Source organism: Thalia democratica, chromosome 9, assembly GCF_965202585.1.
Source record: "Thalia democratica chromosome 9, ktThaDemo2.hap1.1, whole genome shotgun sequence".
In the NCBI taxonomy this organism is placed as follows: domain Eukaryota; kingdom Metazoa; phylum Chordata; class Thaliacea; order Salpida; family Salpidae; genus Thalia; species Thalia democratica.
In genome coordinates, this window is record NC_139173.1 from 31039236 (window position 1) to 31058219 (window position 18984).

General features: G+C 41.5%; 1 protein-coding gene across 1 annotated transcript in view; it reads right to left on the reverse strand.

The window, feature by feature from the left end:
• Positions 1–18984, reverse strand: part of LOC145845187 (uncharacterized) — a 204207-nt gene that overhangs the window by 67934 nt on the left and 117289 nt on the right. The window contains exons 124-139 of the mRNA XM_082952610.1: positions 16598–18822; positions 16144–16408; positions 15833–15967; positions 15528–15690; positions 15441–15448; positions 9159–9343; positions 8763–8874; positions 8224–8412; positions 5741–7971; positions 5181–5445; positions 4792–4926; positions 4343–4489; positions 3887–4074; positions 3190–3301; positions 2743–2931; positions 290–2511 (exon numbers count right to left, since the gene is read on the reverse strand). Of these exons, the coding sequence (XP_082808736.1) occupies positions 290–2511; positions 2743–2931; positions 3190–3301; positions 3887–4074; positions 4343–4489; positions 4792–4926; positions 5181–5445; positions 5741–7971; positions 8224–8412; positions 8763–8874; positions 9159–9343; positions 15441–15448; positions 15528–15690; positions 15833–15967; positions 16144–16408; positions 16598–18822 (8771 nt within the window). The remainder of the gene's footprint in view (positions 1–289; positions 2512–2742; positions 2932–3189; positions 3302–3886; positions 4075–4342; positions 4490–4791; positions 4927–5180; positions 5446–5740; positions 7972–8223; positions 8413–8762; positions 8875–9158; positions 9344–15440; positions 15449–15527; positions 15691–15832; positions 15968–16143; positions 16409–16597; positions 18823–18984) is intronic.

The window sequence follows — 18984 nt, forward strand, 5'->3', positions numbered from 1 at the left end:
GCCAATAAATTAAAAGCTAAACTAAACACCAGGGCTAGATTTAACTTAAATATTTAAGTATGTCGCTTAAACTAAATAAATATAATAATGTAATCTCAAAATTCTGTGCACCCCTAAATGACTTTCGTGTACCCTAAAAGTTTCGTGCACCCCAAAATAAATTTCGTGTACACTAGTGTGCACCAGTGTACACCGTGCCGACCACTGGTTTAAACTATCTTTAAAGCTTATTAACAAGCGTAATACAAAAAAGTTGTTCAAAACTAGTTTTCCTGATACTGAAACAAACTTCATCAACGTGGAAATCTCTCGGCGCCGACGGCACCTGGGTGGCCTTGTACGAGCAGTCGGTGGTGCGCTCCTCCCCGGACCCGTACTTGTTCACTGCGGTGACCCGGAACACGTAGCTCCTTCCCTGCTTAACACCGCCGGTCACCTTCACCATCGTCTTCTCGCAGTCGTTCGTGACTTTCTCCCACCTCTGCTCCGTCGCCTCCCTTTTCTCCACGACGTACCTCTCGACCATCTCGCCGCCGTCGTGCTCGGGTATCGACCAGTTGACGACCATCGACTCCGCCGTGACGTCCTTGCACGTCACAGGTCCGACCCGACCAGGAGCTCCGATGACCTTCACTTTGAAGGACATCTTCTTGGCACCCACTTGGTTGCTGATCGTCACTGAGTACTTTCCCGCGTCTTGTAACTTGCACTCTTTCAGCTCCAGCGTGGAAGCTTTGTCTGTGCTCGTCACGCTCGAGCTGACGTCGGCATCTTCCTCGTCTTCGCGTTTCCACTCGACTTTCGGCGCCGGTTTTGCCGTGAAACAGACCGGAATCGTAACGGTCTTACCTTGGAACACGGTAAAGTGCGTCTTGGTTTCCTCTGAAACGTCAAACTCGGGCTCTTTGTAACTTTCAACGGGCTTGACGAACCCTACGAGCTCGCAAGCCTCGCCTTCTCCAGCCCTGTTGATCGCCTTGACGCGCATCTCGAAGTTCTGCTCCGGCTGCAAGCCGTCCACGACGATCCTGTTGTCATGGATCGGCTCCTCGGACACCGAAGACCACTCTCCGTCGTCTTTGGCAGAGAACATCTTCTTCTCGACGACGTAGCCTATCACCTCGCTTCCGTTGTCGTTCAGCGGCGGTTCCCACTCCAGAGTGGCCGAAGTGCTCGTCGTCTCCACCAGCCTGACCACGCACGGCGGGCCCGGGGGCACGGGCGGCAGCCGGCACTCGATCAGGTGGGAAACGGGGCTCGGGTTTCCGCTGCCGGCGCTGTTCACCGCCACGACTCTGAACTGGTAAAAAGCCCCTTCTATGAGATTGGTGATCCTGTAGTGGGTGTCGTCGACGACCTCCTCGTTGCACCTCGCCCACCGCGCGCCGTTCATCTTCATCCTGTCGACGTGGTAGCCGACTATCTTGCTTCCGCCGTCGCTCTCCGGCGCCTTCCACTCGACGGTGATCGAGTTAAAGTGCGTCCTCAGGCACTCGGGCTTGCCCGGCGCGCCCGCCACCCCGTACAGGTTCTGAGCCAGCAGCTTGCTCGATTGCAACGCCGGACCGACTCCGTACTGGTTGGCCGCTTGCACCCTGAACACGTACTCGCGCCCTTCTACCAGCTTGCCGACTCTTACGGTCCTGTCCGTGCACATTTCGCTGACGGTGGACCAGCTCAGTTTGGTCGTGTCGCATTTCGCCACGACGTAGTGCTTCACGTCGGCTCCCCCGTCCAACGCCGGCTTCTCCCAGCTGATCACCACGGAGTTGGCTTCCTGCTTGGTGAACTTTACCGGGCCTCGCGGTTGTCCGGGCGTGTCCAGCACCTTGAGGCTGACCGAAGCCGTGGACTCTCCCTTGACGTTGGTCACTGTGATCTTGTAGGTTCCTGTGAACTCGCGGCTCGCGTCCGACAGCTTGAGCACGGAGCGAGTCCTCGAGTTCTCAATTGAAATTCTGTTTTCCCCATCCAAGCTCTCATCCTCGTCTTTCACCCAAACAACGTCGGGTTGGGGGGAGCCGGACACTTTGGCGACGAGGCTCGTCTTCTTGCCGTGCGCGACTTCGTTCAGCGGCGGGCTCTCGAACTCCACCGTCGGCTCGTACGGCACCAGCCTGAAGCGCACCGGGCCGCACACCTCGGACGGCTCGCTCAGCGCGCCCACGCTGTTCCTCGCGCTCGCCCTGAACTCGTAGTCGAAGCCGTACACCAGCCCGGTGATCTCCTTCTCGCACTCCTGGTCGAAGTCGTAGTCGCAGTTGTTCCACGACCCCTTCGGCAGCTGTCGCTTCTCCAGCACGTAGTCGCGTATCGGGTGGCCCCCGTCCTTGTGGGGCGGCGACCACGCGACCAGTATCGAGCTGCCGGTGATCTGCAGGACGCGGAGGTCGGTGGGCGGTCCCACGGGCTCCATGGCGACAAAGTAGGCGCTGGGAGGGCTCGGGTTGCTGAAGCCCGCCTCGTTTTCGGCGACGACGCGCACCTGGTACTCCAACCCGTGGATGAGTTCTGCGTTTTATAATGTTAGAAATTTAGAAAAGCAAGTAGTTGTTAGATGAGTCAAAAGTTTATGGTTTTTTAAGTAATCATTTATTTCAGACAGATGTATTAAGAATAATTTAAAACTTAACAATCGGGACCGATACCTGAGTGAGAAAGTTGAAATTTACAAAAATTACAATACTTTACACTTTTCATCATACTGCATTATTTAATTTTTTTTCAGCTACAACAACAAACTTTTGATTTTGTACGAGCTCTTGGTGACGGGCCTGAAGTTGTCGCGCTGCCACAAGATGGTGCTCTTCTCCTTCCTCTCAACGTAGTAGCCTGTCACTTGAACGTTAGAGGGCGCTTCGTTCCACGTCACTAACGCCCGCGAATCTTTCACGTTGCTGACAATCGGTCTTTCCGGGCTCGGCGGTGGGCCTTAAGTTTGTTTTTTAATTACTAAAATGACTGGTATTAATTGATAGAATACGGTATTTTGGAGCAATCTGGTTTAAAAAATGTTTTAAAGTGGTAATTCTACTTATAGTGCAGTAACTAAATGATTAAACTTTAAAGTTTCTGTAGGACACAAAAAATAAGTTTAACTTTACTTTCTTCTGAAACTTTTAAAACTTTGTTTTAAATCACGTTCATATTTTATTTAATAAAATTCTTTTAATTTTTCAATCAACTTACTGAATGAGTAATCAAGGTAGTGTGGTTTGGACACAAGAGGTTCACTTATGCCCATCGCATTTTCTGCCATTACCCTGAACAAGTATGTTGAGTGCCTTTTCAGTTTTGGAATCTGAAAGTTAACATTATTAGATACTTATCATTAGCACAAGTTTTATTATAATTATCTATTTTATCTCTGTAGTTTTTCGTAACAAGTAGGTTTAATTGTTGTTTAATAGCTACTTATCATTAAACCAATTTAGTTTATGAAAATCTAGAATTTTTTTCAAACATGTTGTGTAAGGCTTTATAGGTTATTTATATTTTGCGATGCATAAGTTCTATTTTCTGCGTGAGTTTTTGGATTATTGTTTGCTTATAAATAGACTTTTATTTTTAATTTTGTTTCAGCGTAGTTTTATATTAACAAACCGCGTCGACTCACCTACTTGGGCTAGATTAATTTTTATGCATTCGTAATAGACAAGTTTAATCTGTTCTATTACAACTCAGGTTATTTCTGAACTCATCCGTTACGATTTAGTTGTTGGTTATTATTAGTGATGTACCGGACCCGGATCCGAACTTTTTTTTCATATCAAGATCCGGCCGGATCCGGATATCAGACAAAATGGCAATATCCGGCCGGATCTAGGCCCGGATAGTTAGTCCGGTACATCATTAGTTATTATTTGCATATTTCGCGCCAACTCACCCTGTAGCTGATCTTAGAGGTGCAGGCGGTGACGCAGGTCCACGATTCGTTCTTGACGTCCCTGTACTCCACCACGTACCCGATGATGTCGGTCCCCCCGTCGTCGAGGGGATTGGCCCACGCGATCGTGACCGAGCTGACGTCAGTTTTGAGCAGCCTGATTGGTCCGTAAGGCTGAGCTGGCACGTCTTGGGAAAAAGTTTATTTTTATTGAAGTCATTGGTTTTGTTGAGTTATAAAATGTCTTCTCATTTCTTGTTACTATTTTCTTGTAAAAAAATTTATGGAAAACACGTATAATTAAAAAATTATAAAACTATTGATTCACTTGACGTTTTCATTTTGCTCTATTGTACTACAAACATACATGAAACGATTACTTTAACATTTCAGTTTAACAATGTTTTTTTTTTCTATCAATACTTTTATTTTATTACAGCTTGATTCAGCTCTTACCGAGAACTTCGACGTGAATGCTGTACTCGTTAGTGCCGACGTCATTGGTCAGTTTTATTTTGTATTCACCAGTGTCGCTCCTTTGCACTTCGCTCATCGCTAGGTAGGCGTGAGTGCTTGTCGATGACGTAAGCGCTCGTTTCACGTCTGAGAAGTTTTTTAAATGGTTTTAACGTCTTAAGCGTTTTGTTAGATTACACACGATGTGGTTTTTATATATCTAGTATTTAATATCTTGTTATGTTGCAAACAGCGTTCAACAAAACAACACGACGAGACTGTTTACTTGACTTGAAAATTTTATCAGACGTACGTTTCTATTTTCTATAAAATATATTCTAGCAATTAATCCTTTTACAAACTTATTTGTTTACTTTTTTTTGTAATTAGTTTAGATTAAAAAATAACTATTAAAAGCAAATTTTATAAACAAAAGCAAAAAAAAAAACCTTTGGCTAGGACATTTTTAACTGTCCAAGTAATCTTCGGCTTGGGATTTCCATAAATAGGTACGGTAATGTCTAATCTATTATTTTTCTTCAAAACTAATTTGCTCGATCCTGAAATATTTGCTGAAGGCGGCTCTGTGTTAATAAAAATGTAAAAATTAGAAATAAACACAATCATTTTTACGACTGTATCTGTTTTAAATCTTTAAAGTCAAAGTTGTATACTGACATTTGTCTTTATTACAATAAATCTTAACCAAATTCAATCAACTCTAGATCTTATTAAATTTACAAAAACACTTGAAATCTGTTATAGTTAGTAATAAGTATATCAATTGACTTCGAATAAAGTTAATTTTTAATATTAATACATTTATTATAGTTCTTACCTCTGGCGTCCTTGGGAACAACGCTGAAACACGGCACGCTCGGTTCTCCGAGCCCCATTTCGTTCACCGCCCGCACCCGGATGTCGTACCTCGCCCCTTCTTCCAGTTCCTCCAAGGTGTACTTGAACACCGTCTCCAAGGTGCGCCCCTTCTCAACGAAGCTGTACTCGTCGCTAGGAGACGCCTCTATGACGTAGGCGTTGATGCGGCTGCCCCCGTTGTGCTTGGGCGCCTTCCAGCAAATCTTCACGCTCGTTTGTTTTATCTGGAAGGAATAAGTAGATAAACGTTTTAAAGGATATATGCGCTTATTAAAATTGTCTTATATTTTAGAAAACCTATATTTACTATTTCGAACATGTACAGTAGGTACAGTCTAATTTATGTGTTAAACTCTTAAAAACTCGTAAAAATATATTTTTTGGTATTTAGTATTTTATTTATTTCCGAAGTAACTAATTAAAAGAGAACTCAAGGTTTTAGCAAACTTAAGAAAAACGTTGTTTGACATCATAGACAACAAAAAATTCTTCCAACTTTAGGCGAACCATCAAACTCACGTTGACAACTCCGACGTCCACCGGGCACGACGGCACCTGCGACGTCTTGACGTTCTCCGCGGTGACCCGGGGTTCCCCGCTTCCGTGCACGTTCACCGCCGTCACCCTGAACAAGTAGCGCTGCCCCTCGACCAGACCCGTGACCTTGTGCGAAGTTCGCGCGGACTCGACCGTCGACTTCATCCACCGCTGCGTGCTGACGTCACAATACTCCACGACGTATTTCTCCACGAGCGCGTACCCGTCCAAGCGCGGTTCGCTCCAGCTGAGCAGGACCGCGTCCAGCATTATTTCCTTGGCGTGGATGGGGCCCACCTGGCCGGGCGGACCGCACACCTTGGCGGTGAAGAAGAGCTGCTTGGACCCTACCTCGTTCTGCACGGTCAGCGAGTACTTGCCGCCGTCGCTTAACTTACACTGATTAATCGTTAAAGTCGCCTGCGAGTCGGAAACCGTGACGACCGCGTCCTCGCTCAAAATTTCCTCGCCGACCCTGCTGAACTGCGCGTGCGGTTCCGGGTTTCCCCTGAAGTGCGCCTGGAACTGCAGTTTTCTTCCCGCGTGCACCTCAACGTACGGCTTGTGGTCGACGTCGATGAGGAACTGCGGCTCCTCCTTCTTCTCGGTGGGAGTGACCAGCTCTGCGCACATGCGCGGCTCGCTCTCTCCCGCCAAGTTCACCGACCTCACCCTGAACTCGTAGTCGCCCTTCTCCAGCTCGCCCACAGTGTACTCCAGGTCCTCGACCAGCTCCTCGTTGGCTCGTTCCCACACCTCCTCGTCCGTCTTCGCGTCGAACTTGCTCTTCTCGACGACGTAGCCGATCACCGGGCTGCCGTTGTCGTTCAGCGGCGCTTCCCACTGGAGCGTGACGGAATCGTTTGTCGTCTTGACAACCTTGACGACGAACGGGGGCGTCGGCGGGGTGGCCGGCTGTCGGCAGACGACCGGTTTCGATACCGGGCTTGCGACGCTCCTACCCGCCGCGTTCACCGCGTAGACCCTGAACTCGTACGACGATCCCTCGCTCAGACCGGTGACGCGGTACTGCAGGTCGTCGAACAGCTCTTCGTTGCACCTCGCCCATCGCGACCCGCTGTTCTTCAGCCGCTCGACGATGTAGCCCGTGATCCTGTTGCCTCCGTCGTTGGCTGGCCTTTCGAAGCCCACCGTGACCGAGTTGAAGTGGATCCTCACGGGTTTGGGTACTTCCGGCGCGTCGGGAGCCCTGAACTGGTGGCTTGCCCTCAGGTTGGCCGACTGGAGCGCGGCTCCCGTTCCGAACTTGTTCACGGCGAAAATCCTGAACACGTAAATGTTGTCCTTGATCAGCTTGATGACCTTGCAGTCGGTGCCGCCGCACTCCGCGTTGACGGTGGTCCAGCTCAGCCTGGACGTCTCGCACTTTTGCACGACGTAGTGCAAAATTTCCGCGCCGCCCACGTGCGCCGGTCTCCGCCACCTCAGCGTGCAGCTGGTGGCCGTGACGTCGTCGAAGGTCACGGGTCCCTGCGGCGCGCCCGGAGAGTCGAGGACGCTGACCCTGACTTCGGATTTGTCCTCGCCCTCGTCGTTGAATACTTTTAATTTGTAGGTTCCCGCGTCGGCGCGATTGACGTTCTCGATTTCGATCGTCGAAGCCGTGCGCGACGTGACTATCTTGGCTCGCGCGTCCCTGCTCAAGTCCTTACCCGATTCGCTCGACCACTCGACCGTGGGTCGGGGAAGTCCCGCGATGACGGCGTTCAGCCTCAGCGTTTTTCCGCTGCCGACTTCCCTGACGGGCTTCTTTGCGTCGATGCCCTCTATGTGGCAGGTGGGGATTTCCCGCATCGTCTTCAGCCACACGGGCCCCAGAACCTGCGACGGGAATCCCAGCACCCCCATGGCGTTCCTCGCGGTGACCCTGAGCTCGTACGAAAATCCCCTGACCAGGTTCTCGATCAGGAACTCGCACTCGTCCACCGTCTCGTAGTTGCACCGGACCCAGAAGCCCATGGGGAGTTCCCTGCACTCCACCACGTATGTGGCGATCCTGCTGCCGCCGTCGCACTCTGGCGGCTGCCACTCGACCAGCATGCCGTTGTTGACGATCTCGACCAGCTTGAGGTTGAGCGGCGGTCCCACGGCGGTGATCGCGGTGAAGGTCTTGGACACCTCGGACGGGATCGACTCACCGGCGTCGTTCACGGCCACGACTCGGATCTGGTACTGCAGGCCGTGCTGCAATCCTGTGTGAGGTGAAAGTTTAGGTAAAGTGAAGTTTTTCCTTCATCTATCTTAAACTGCTCGCGTGTTTCACTTTAAAATTCTAGAAGCTTTTAAACATCGTTACTTTAAAAACATTGTTTTAGTTTTAGTTTTTAATTTCCAAAAATAGAACTGTCTGTCCATCAAAGCTTAAAACCAAGTCTTAAAATGAAGTTCAAAATCATTATAATACACGAGTCGTCAATAGATTTTTAACTTTGTTTAAATTTCACCTTTAAGCTTGTAAGTGGTGGCGACGAATACGTTCTTGTTGCTCCTCGTCCAAGTGATGGAGTTCTTCTCCTTGTACTCGACGTGGTACCCCGTGACGGGCACGTCGGACTTCAGCGGTTGCCAGGTTACCTGGACGGACCTGGCCGTTACCTGGTCAACAGACGGACGGTTTGGCTGGGGTGGAACAGCTGGAAAAAATATGTTCGTTTTACTAAAAGTTTATTTTTTAATTGTTCTGTTTTTAATATTGTTAAACTTAGTATTAATAAAAATCATTATTTTTTTTTATACATCCAGCTGGGCAAAAATTAAAAAATAATTACTTTATCTAAAACTGTCTATATTTTTTTATTTTTGAAGGGCAAAATTTTAACTATCTATTATCTTTATAAAACAAGTATACACTTTTTGGACAACCAGGTCAACTTATGCTTATAATTTGATTAGTTGTTTGTTTTATTTAAACTTGAGAAACAATCATAAATCTCTATACTCTAACTATTTTTATATACTAATATTTTCACTATAAAAAACTAACAGTAAGCGTAGTTAGCAGTGACGCGTTTCGAAACGACTGCTTTCGAAACGCCCATTATGTTTTCCGCCATGACGCGGAACTGATAAGAGTGAAGTTTTTCCAAGTTGTTCACCTGTTATTTGTTTATTCAAAGTTTCCGTTTTGCATTGTTTGTTTTCAAAGAAATTAAAAAACAAAGACCATGATGTTTCCGGTCATAGTAAAAGAAAATACATTTTTTTTTTAATTAATTTATATAAACTTACATTTTGTTTTTCATCTGCTGCTTATTTTTATTTATTAAAATAGTTTGATATTTTTAAAAAGCAATTTTTAAGAAATTTTTACAAAAAATTTATGAAAATATTTTTCAGTCAGTACATCAATGAAACACAGCAAAATAAAAACTCATCGCACCTTGATGGTGCACTTGGCCGTGCACGAGTTGACGGTGGACCAGGACATGTTGCCCACCTCCTTGTAGTCGACCACGTACCCCGTGATGTCGGTCCCCCCGTTGTCCTTGGGCCGTTGCCATGCCAACGAAACGGAGGTGGCGTCCACCGAAACTATTTGAAGCTGGCTCGGCTTGCCAGGCACGTCTGTTGAGAATGTTTTTGTGTGAATTAGTCATAGGATTTTTTTTACAAAGTGCAACGTCTTGAAGTTGCTGGAAATATTAGTTTGTGTTTGTATTAAGAGAAAAAATTGTAAAAGTTATCTAATAAAGTAAAAACTGCTTAACTGTAGAATAATTTTATAGTAAAATAACTTAAAAAACCGTTTTTAATCAGTCACGCACAAAAAATAAAAGTTTTTAGGTCGCTACACTTTTATGGCTTTGCAAATCAAAAAGACCATAGTGCTTTGATTAATTTGAAAAATACTATTGACACTACAAAAACGTATTAGAAATTCATTTTTTGACTTAAAATAAAAATACGTTTTTTGCTTAAAACTCTTTTCATTGAAAATGTCCCTGATGATTATTTTACTTAGCATTTAATTTTTTTACATTAATGTTTTACCTTCTGAATTTTTCTTATAACTCTTTTAAGATACAAGTAAACAAAAAAATATACTGATATATTGGTTTTTTTACTAACTGGCTATTCAAATTAAAGTTTAATATTAAATGAAAATACGTTTGAAATATCAAGGAACAATATAATAAAGTTAGCTAACAAAAGTACTAATCCTTGTAGTTAATGATTCTCTATCTTTAGAAATCTATCTTTTCTAATACATAAACTAACCAAATAATACTTAAAACAACATTTTGTTATTAAGTTGTAATAACTAGATCTACATACAAAATAAACTCTTAAGCAAGAAACTATTGAAATATTTTTAATTTTTTCAAAGGTGGATTTGTCAAAGTAATTTTAAAGTATTCAATATACGTTAAAACTAAATATCAGTTTGCAGATAAAATCAAAAAAATTATGCAGATTTTTATGCTTATTCTGCATAATTTTGGGACGATTTTAATTAGTTAGCCATTTTATTAAAGTCTTATCTTAAACATGTTTTTAAAGTTTCATTCTTTTAATTGTAAAAAGAATCTTATGTGTAACAGCTTATGTAACCGGCATGGTTCATAATGTTTCAATGTTAAAAGTATTTTTGCTTAACAATGCATAAATCAATTAAACTTTTTTTCTTTAACTTGTTAAATTAATTCAGTTGAAGGAGTTAATAACTTTTTTCTAGTTTTGATAAGTAAAGATATTGCTATATACTTTGATATTAAATAGAAAATTTTTATCGTTGTCGACCTCAATGCTTATCTATCTACCTTTAAAAATTAATATGTTAAAGTGTTCTCAAATATGAGTCAGGGTATTAAGAATAGCTAGTATTTTTAGTGTTAGGTTATAAGGTAAATTTAAAAATATTCACTGAAATATGTTTATACTGCATAGAAGAGTAGGTTATGATGTAAATATTTTTAATAACGTGCTTGATTTATCATACGGAGTATTAAAGTTATTTGTTATAGTTTTAAAATGTTTTTAATCAAAATACAATCAGGTACAGAAATAGATGCCTTACTTGAACTAAAAAAAAAGTTTAACTAGTTTTAATATGTGCATAGTTTTTAAAACTACAGTATTAGACTACTTAGAATTTTTTCAAATGGGGTCAGTAATTATTTTCAAAAACACCCTTGTATTCGAAACCTGCTATTAACTACTAACGCTTCATCTAGTTAGTCAGCATTATAAATAATCGTTATAAGTTTTTTACTTGGAAACGTAAAATAATTTGACTTTGGATTGTGTGAAAGTTTTCAGAATAGAGTAACTATTCACTACGTAACTGTATGACCTGCACTATAGACTGGTGTTTCTAAACGTGTGTAAGTATATTGTAACGTGCGAAGGAAATAATTTATTATAAACAACTACAACTAAACATATAAAAGGGGATAATTAATTTCGTATAAGTTAATTTATTGGCTAATGTCTAGTGTATACCATATTATTTCACCAAGTTGTTGTGTAAACTTCTATATAGAGAACCACTGAAATACAGTGTATAAAACGTATCTAATTCTAAAGAAAATACTTAGTAACGTTTAAAGTTATTAAAAGTAGGGTAGATTAAAAACTAGACTAAGTGTTTTAATTGGATAAAACTTAGTTATAAAACGTCTAAAACAACCTTAAATGCTAGACAATGGAATACAAATTACTTCGTATATTTTTTATTCTAAATTATTTTAAACCAGTTTTACCCAAACTCATTTTCATAAATGCCCATTTACTAACTATTGGCCCTTAATAGTCAAAATTGAACCATATTGGCCATAAACTTTGGGAAACCCTTACAAGAGCCCATCAAGGTTAAATAAAAATGAAAACTTTTCTTTACTTTTAAAATATTAGTTTTACACAAAAAGGGTGTATACTACTATGTTATCGATTGAAAACATAATCGCAAATTAATAAAAAGATCTTAGTCTTTATTTAATTAACTGCACTATGTTGTCTAAATATAGGATTTTACGAAAATTCTAGACTTAACTTAACACTGTAATGAAATGAATAAATTATCTTAATTTGTAATTAGCTTTCTTAATTTTACTGTTTGTTGCATGATATTATCTCGTTGTGTTAAACTTCATCTGTTTAAAGAGATTTTAGTATTTAAGCCTTAATATGTCTTTAACTTTTACTTTTATGAATTAAAAAGTTTTTAGTGATTGTAGGTATTTTATAACTAAGTAGTATTCATGATTTATGATTAAGTAGTAGTCATTAGTTTGAATAGAGGATAACAATATTTGTTATAAAAATGGAGTCAATCAAATTAAGAGTTAAGTCTTTAAATTTTACATCGACGTTTGAATTCCAGTGTTATGGTAGTAAGTTTAAACCTGGCAGTTTTTATACGAGTGTACACATAAACTTTAAATATAGTAAAAGCGTATCTAAAGCAAGATTGAACTATTTTTAAATTTGTTTTTAAAAGCTAATAGGTCGTACTTAATGACAAGTTTGAATTAGTAATTTTCAAACTTATGGACATTATAATGAAAAATTTTCGTAGCAAAGGTGTGTGTACTAGGCTTTTAACATGTTTTGTTCTTCACTTATTGACTGTGCTTCGATTTTGAAAAATTAAAAAACTAAATATGACAAACAGGAAGGTAAGGTTTGGTCTTAAGCAACACATTTAAAAACTTTGCCAATGTGTTTTAAAGTAATGTATAAAACATAAAAAGCTATGCAGGTTTTTATTTTATTTACATACTTATTTTGTGTAGTGTTTTTTAAAGTATTCAATTTACAATTCAATAAATTTTTAACCTGCTAATTCTAAAAGGAAAATTATTAAGAATTTTATCAAAGTTATGATTTTATATTTGTTGTTTAAACTATTTTCAAAAACGTTTATAGTATATAACTTTTAAGTAAAATGTTATAGTATTGCTTTTGAAAAGCTTTAAAAACGCTAAGAAAGAATGAAAGAGTTGTTCTTTGAAACTGTATGTTAGTTGGAATGATATCTTGTATCAATAAAAGAAATTAAAAAGATAATTAGGAATAAATCTAGTGCAGTAACATAAGTGTATTAGCTTAAAGGGCGTTGAAGTTTTTAACCACTAAAACAGTACACAATATTTTAGCAATGTTGAAATATTTGTAGTTGAGTTAAAGCAAAATTTCAGTGGATTTTAATTTTGTACAATTATTAGTGTCATTTTAAAATTTAGTTTTAACCTAGGTATTTAAACTCAGCCAATTAGAAATTGCAAAAAATCTACTTGTTTTTGTTTAAACTTTAATGTGTCAATACTGTTACACTGACGTAGTAGTCAACTATTACCAACAAGTTTGTAAAAATCTGTATAAATACGTGTTCTTGTGATCTTATGTTTTTATGTGGTAAAAATATTTGCCTTTATTACATTTAATGTTTGATTTGTTTCTTATCTAAAATTAATCTTAGCAGAATGTTCATATTAAAACAAAACGGAGAAAAATAAAAATACAGTAAAAATTGTATCTCGATAAAAAACTATTGGAAGTTATTACTTTCATAGTAGCATATTGTTTTAAAATTTTTAAAGGTTTTGTACTAGTTTAGATACTTGATGAAAAAAATTTATAAAACTTTGCTAAATTTAAAGCTCAACTAAGGCATAGTTTTGCTTTAAAAAAGGTTATTTTTTGTTCCACGTTTTTACTCGTTCGTTCGTAACAATTAAAGACTGAAACTTTACATAGCGTTTTTTGGCTTAAAGTTGTGATAAAAGTAAGTCTAGTTCGATACTTTTGTTATTTGACATGACTGAAAAAGCTTGTATCCTTATTGAATGGTTTTTCAACTGTGTAAGCAAGTTTTTTATCAACACTTTTTTATTAATAAAGTTATTTAACTTAAGATTATATTCAAATTTTGACCCAACAGCACTAAAGCCTGCAATTATTTTTTGTTGGAAAAAGTTTTTTCAAATTGAAGTCACAAGGCAACATTAAAGTATAAGTTTTTATTTTATGCAGGTTAATATTGTTTTCAGTTTTAAATGTCTTAAAAAACTCTTATTTAAAAAATAATGTAAAATTAAGGCAAAATTGGTACAGTTTTGCTATACTTTTAATAATGTTATTGATTAACAGTTTATTAAATTAGTGTAAGCTGATAATAATATAATACTAAAATAATTTTGCACAGTTTTTAGCAGCTAAACATACTATATACAACCTATTTTTTATAAATTAATTAGGTAATTTTAAATTTGTAGATGCGTTGTTTGGTCATAACACTAAAGTTTTTAAATATACGTACTTAATTAGGGTACTTTAGAATTTGTCTCTAAGCTAAAGTGATTTGTCTTAATTGATATTTTTCACTTGTGTGATATTCCTATAAATAACTTACTAATTCCTACATCAAAGGATATGAAAGCTGGTTAATAAGTGTAAGGTTATAAATGTAGTAGATGATGTAGATGTAATCCTTACCTTAATACTAAATTCTTACAGTATGCTATAATTACTATTTTCGTAACAGTGTCGGTCTCTTGAAACTTAATTATGTAACTTTCATTAGTCAATAGACTTTTAGTTTCCTAAAATTAACAGCATAACTTTGTCTAAAAGCTTTAAAATTCATAATGTTTTGTTAAACTGTACAATAAGTTTAAGATAGTTTAGTTTTTTTTTTGTAACTTTAAAAGAAACTTTAAAATCAACATACTTTATGTGTTATAAATGTATTAAAAAATATTTTCACTATGATCTTATAAGTAAAAAGTTTAATCTAGTTTTTTTCATGATTTTAGATATTCAAAGTATTCTTAGTAAAATATATGTTTTCTACTTCACTCTAGTTTTTATTTCTGACTAGCAAAAATACACTGAACATAATGTTTAAGTACAGAGTTGTTTGGTTAAGACAAGTAGTTTTAACCATAAAAAAGAAAACGTAAACATTCAAATGGTATTGTCTTAAGGGTTTTAACCTAACTAAAAATTATTTTAAATATGTTCTTAGTTTACACACCAACTTTATTTTTTACTTTTAAATCTTAAGTTCAGTTTAATTTGTTTTAAATCTCTATATTTTTTAGGACTTAAAAAAACTTGATAGTTTATCTTACTTCTAAGCATAATTTGACTTATTTTTATCTTGCAACCCAATTTAAATTATTAAATTTTGCATCTCATCTATTCATGCTTAAAAGTAAATAGTTTAAAAAAATTTTAATAAACATTAGTGTAAAACCTTTTTGATTTTGGTGACCATGGAAACCGTCCGGCAGGTTATCATATCAAGTGCACTTATGAGTTACAATTAATTAAAAAAATATTTAAAAAGTGTGTCTTTTGCTTGGAAAGGTGTGCACTGTTACCACTCGAAAGCTGCTGCTGCGGACGACTTACCATGGTCACCCGTTACTAATTATTTTTTATCTAGGCAGCTAGTTGTGATTAAATAAAAAGAAACAGTGCAAGTGCTTTTGGTAAGCCGTCCTCAGGCGAACTTGTTGTGGTTTATTGTCAGTACAAGTGAACGCAAACAAAAAAAACAAAATTTTGCATATATATATATATAAGGTAAAAGACAGTGTTTATCGTGTGGAGCGCCGTAAAATCCGACGGAAATTTAAACTCAAACAGCATTCCGTGATAAAAATAAATAAAAAGTATTAAAAAAAAAAAGGCTGACTAAATTAAAAAGACATACGTGCTGCCCTGAATTAAAACAAAATAAAAACTCTCATGCAAATAGAATGCTTGTTTTCGTTCAAATTTCCCGCCAAATTGTTTTTACGCGCGCTTTGACATACCGAGCACGTCGACTTGCAGCTGCCCGTGGGCCGAACCCTTTTTGTTGGTGGCCACCAAGTGGTAGTTTCCGCTGTCCTTTCTCGTCACCCGCGACTTCTGAACGGTCGAGATCGAATTTGCAGTTGAAATGCGAACCTCGTCGTCATCTGAAAAAGCGATGTGTTTTAGTTGAAAAAAAAGTAAAACAAACTTAAAGTATGCAAGGCCTTGCAACGAAGTTTGATTGCTTGTACGAAATTAAATCAAAAATCTGTATTTTAATTTATTCTTACGATTCTTTACACTCACCATCCAAGTCTCTGCCTGACGCCTCCCACTTGACTTCGGGTTTGGGTTTGCCTTCCACCGCCACGCTAACGTCCAACTTGGCTCCGGCCTTCAGCAAGATCCGCTTCAAGCCCCGCATGTTGACCGTCGGCGCTTCTGCTCAATGAAAATTGTTCAGTTAAACAAACTGTTTGTTTAAAAGTCAATAAATAAATTTATACATAACTGTAGTTAAAATTTATTTATTTAGATAAAGTTTTGGCTTCAAATCATTTTATAGCATATTTTAGTTAGAGGCTTTTGTTTTTCAGAATACCAATAAGGATACTAACCAGAGTCGTCGAAGGTCTTCACTCCGATCAGCGGTCTGCTCGGCTCGCCGTCGCCGATCGAGTTCACGGCAATCACCCTGACGTCGTAGCGGGAGTTTTCGACGAGGTCCGTCACGGTGCACTGGAAGGTGTTTTCCCTGACCTGAGCCTTGGTCACCCACTCTTCCAGGGTGGTTGGCGACACTTGCACGATGTAGGAGGTTATCTTGCTGCCTCCGTCGTGCTCCGGACGCTTCCAACACACTTTGATTGTGGTCAGAGAAACCTGAGAAAGACATTCTTTTGAAATAATATCTAAAACTATCTGATTTTTTTAGTCATAAACATATTAATCACTTTTAAATTCGAACAATTTTTTAAAAATCTACTGCGGCAAAAACGGCAAGTTTTTTAATATTGTGCAAATCAGAATAACAGTCATTAGCGAGTGCATATTTTTCAACTCGAAACAAACCTCGATCAGTTCGAGGTAGACTGGCGGATACGGCACCTGGGTGGCTTTCACTATCTCGCTTTCGCGGCTCACCCCCTGCCCGTACTCGTTGACGGCGGTGACGCGGAACACGTAGCTCTTGCCCTCTTCCAGCTCCGTCGCCTTGTAAAAGGTCCTGGCGCAGTCCTGGCATATCTTGGTGTACCTGCTGCTCGAAGCCTCGCGCTTCTCCACGACGTACTCGCTCACCGCCGAGCAGCCGTCCATGTCCGGCTCGGTCCAGTGGACCACCACCGAGTCGATCTTGACCTCCTTGCAAACGATGGGTCCGACGTGGCCCGGGGTGGCAAAGACTTTCACCGAGTAGGTGATCTTCTTCATGCCCAACTCGTTAGCGATAGTCAGCTGGTACTTTCCTCTGTCCTCTCGTCTCGCGTGAGGGATCGTGAGTGTAGCTACGCCGTTTTCGCTGTCAACGACGGCCTCTTTGTTCAAATCTCCGCCCATTCTCATCCAGCAGGCCTCGGGTTCCGGCCTTCCGTTGTACCTCACCGACAGTTGCAACTGCTTGCCCTGGTGTACTGACACGTGAGACTTGAAGTCGGAATCGACGATGAACTCGGGCTGCTCCGGCCTCTCCACCGCCTTTACAAAGTCGCAGCACTCGCAGGGCTCTCCGACTCCGGCGCTGTTCACCGCTCGCACCTGCACCTCGTACACGCTTCCCGCTTCCAGCTCCTCGATGACCATCTCGCACTTTTGCACCGCTCTCTCGTTGACGCGGTACCACTGCTCGGTGTCGGCCCTGTCGAACTTCTTCTTCTCGACGAAGTAGCCGGTGATCTCGCCGCCGTTGTCGTTCAGCGGCGGCTCCCACACCACGCTCGCCGACCGGCAGCTGCTGTCCACGAGCCTCACGACGCACGGCGGGCCCGGGGGCGTCGTCGGCAGACGGCACTCGATCAGCGGCGAGGTCTCGCTCGGGTTGCTCTCGCCCGCCTCGTTGACGGCCGTGACCCTGAACTCGTAGGAGGATCCCTCGCTGAGTCCCGTGATCCGGTACGTCAGGTCGTCGACCGGCTCCTCGTTGCACCGGACCCACCTCGAGCCGCGGTTTTTCAGCCTCTCGACGTTGTAGCCGACTATCTTGCTGCCGCCGTCGTTCTTGGAGGCGGCGTAGGAGACGGTGATGGAGTTGATGTGAATGCGGATGGCCTCGGGCTTTCCGGGCGCGTCCGGCTTTCCGAACAGGTTCTTTGGTACTAGTTTTGTTGACAGTAGCGCGGGTCCGGTGCCGTGGTCGTTGATGGCGTTCACCCTGAAAACGTACTCTCTTCCTTCGATCAGCTTGGTGATCTTCCACGACAGTCCTTCCCACTTTTCTTTCACCACCGTCCACAGCAACTTATTGGTGTCGCACTTCGAAACGACGTAGCCTCTCACTTGCGCTCCTCCGTCGATCAGCGGCGGCTTCCACGTGAGCACGCAGCTGTTCGACGTCACAGCGCTTATTTCCAGCGGGGCTTCCGGCTTGCCCGGCGTGTCCATCACCAAGACTTTCACGCTGGCCTCCGCGTCGCCCTTGTCGTTTGAAACCTTGACCTTGTACTCGCCCAGGTCTTCCCTGGTCACCTTGTCCAGCAAGAGCACGCACGAGCTCCTGTCGCAAGAGATCGTGCTCCTGACGTCTTCCGCCAAATTCTTGCCGTCGCGGCTCCAAACCACGTCCGGCTTCGGCTTGCCGCTGAACTCGGCCTCCAGCTGCAGGCACCTGCCCGCTTGAACCCTCAGCGTCTTGTCCTTCGGCAGCACCGTCCTCAGGTTGATGAAGACCTTGGGCGCTTCCGGCACTATCTTGTTCAGGATCGGGCCGCACACGTCGCTCGGCACTCCCATCGTCCCGCTGTTGGTCTTGGCGGTGACCCTGAAGTCGTAGCTGTACATCCGGACCAGCCCGCACGCCTCGTACTCGCACCTGGTCACGTGCTCGTAGTTGCACTTCTGCCACTTGCCGTTGGGCGACTGCCTCTGCTCGATGACGTAGCTGGCGACGGCTCCCGACGACTCCTCGGGAGCGTCCCACTCCAAGTTGACGCTGCCCAGGTTGATCTCGACCACCCTGAGGTTCTTCGGCGCGTTGATGGCCTTGGCGGCGGTGAAGGCGTCGCAGTGGGGGGACGGGTCGCTCTGGCCGGCCTCGTTCTCGGCGATGACTCTGACCGTGTACGAGATTCCCTCGTCCAAGCCTGATTTTGTGTTAGTTTGATAAGTGTTTGAAGTATTACTGATGTGCTTAAAAAGAAAGCAAACGTTTTGTTAGTATTCTATATTGTATTTGTTTTTTGTTTTATTTTGTAAGGGTATTGAAAGTTAAAATATTAAAGCCATATTCACTAAGTACCATCAAG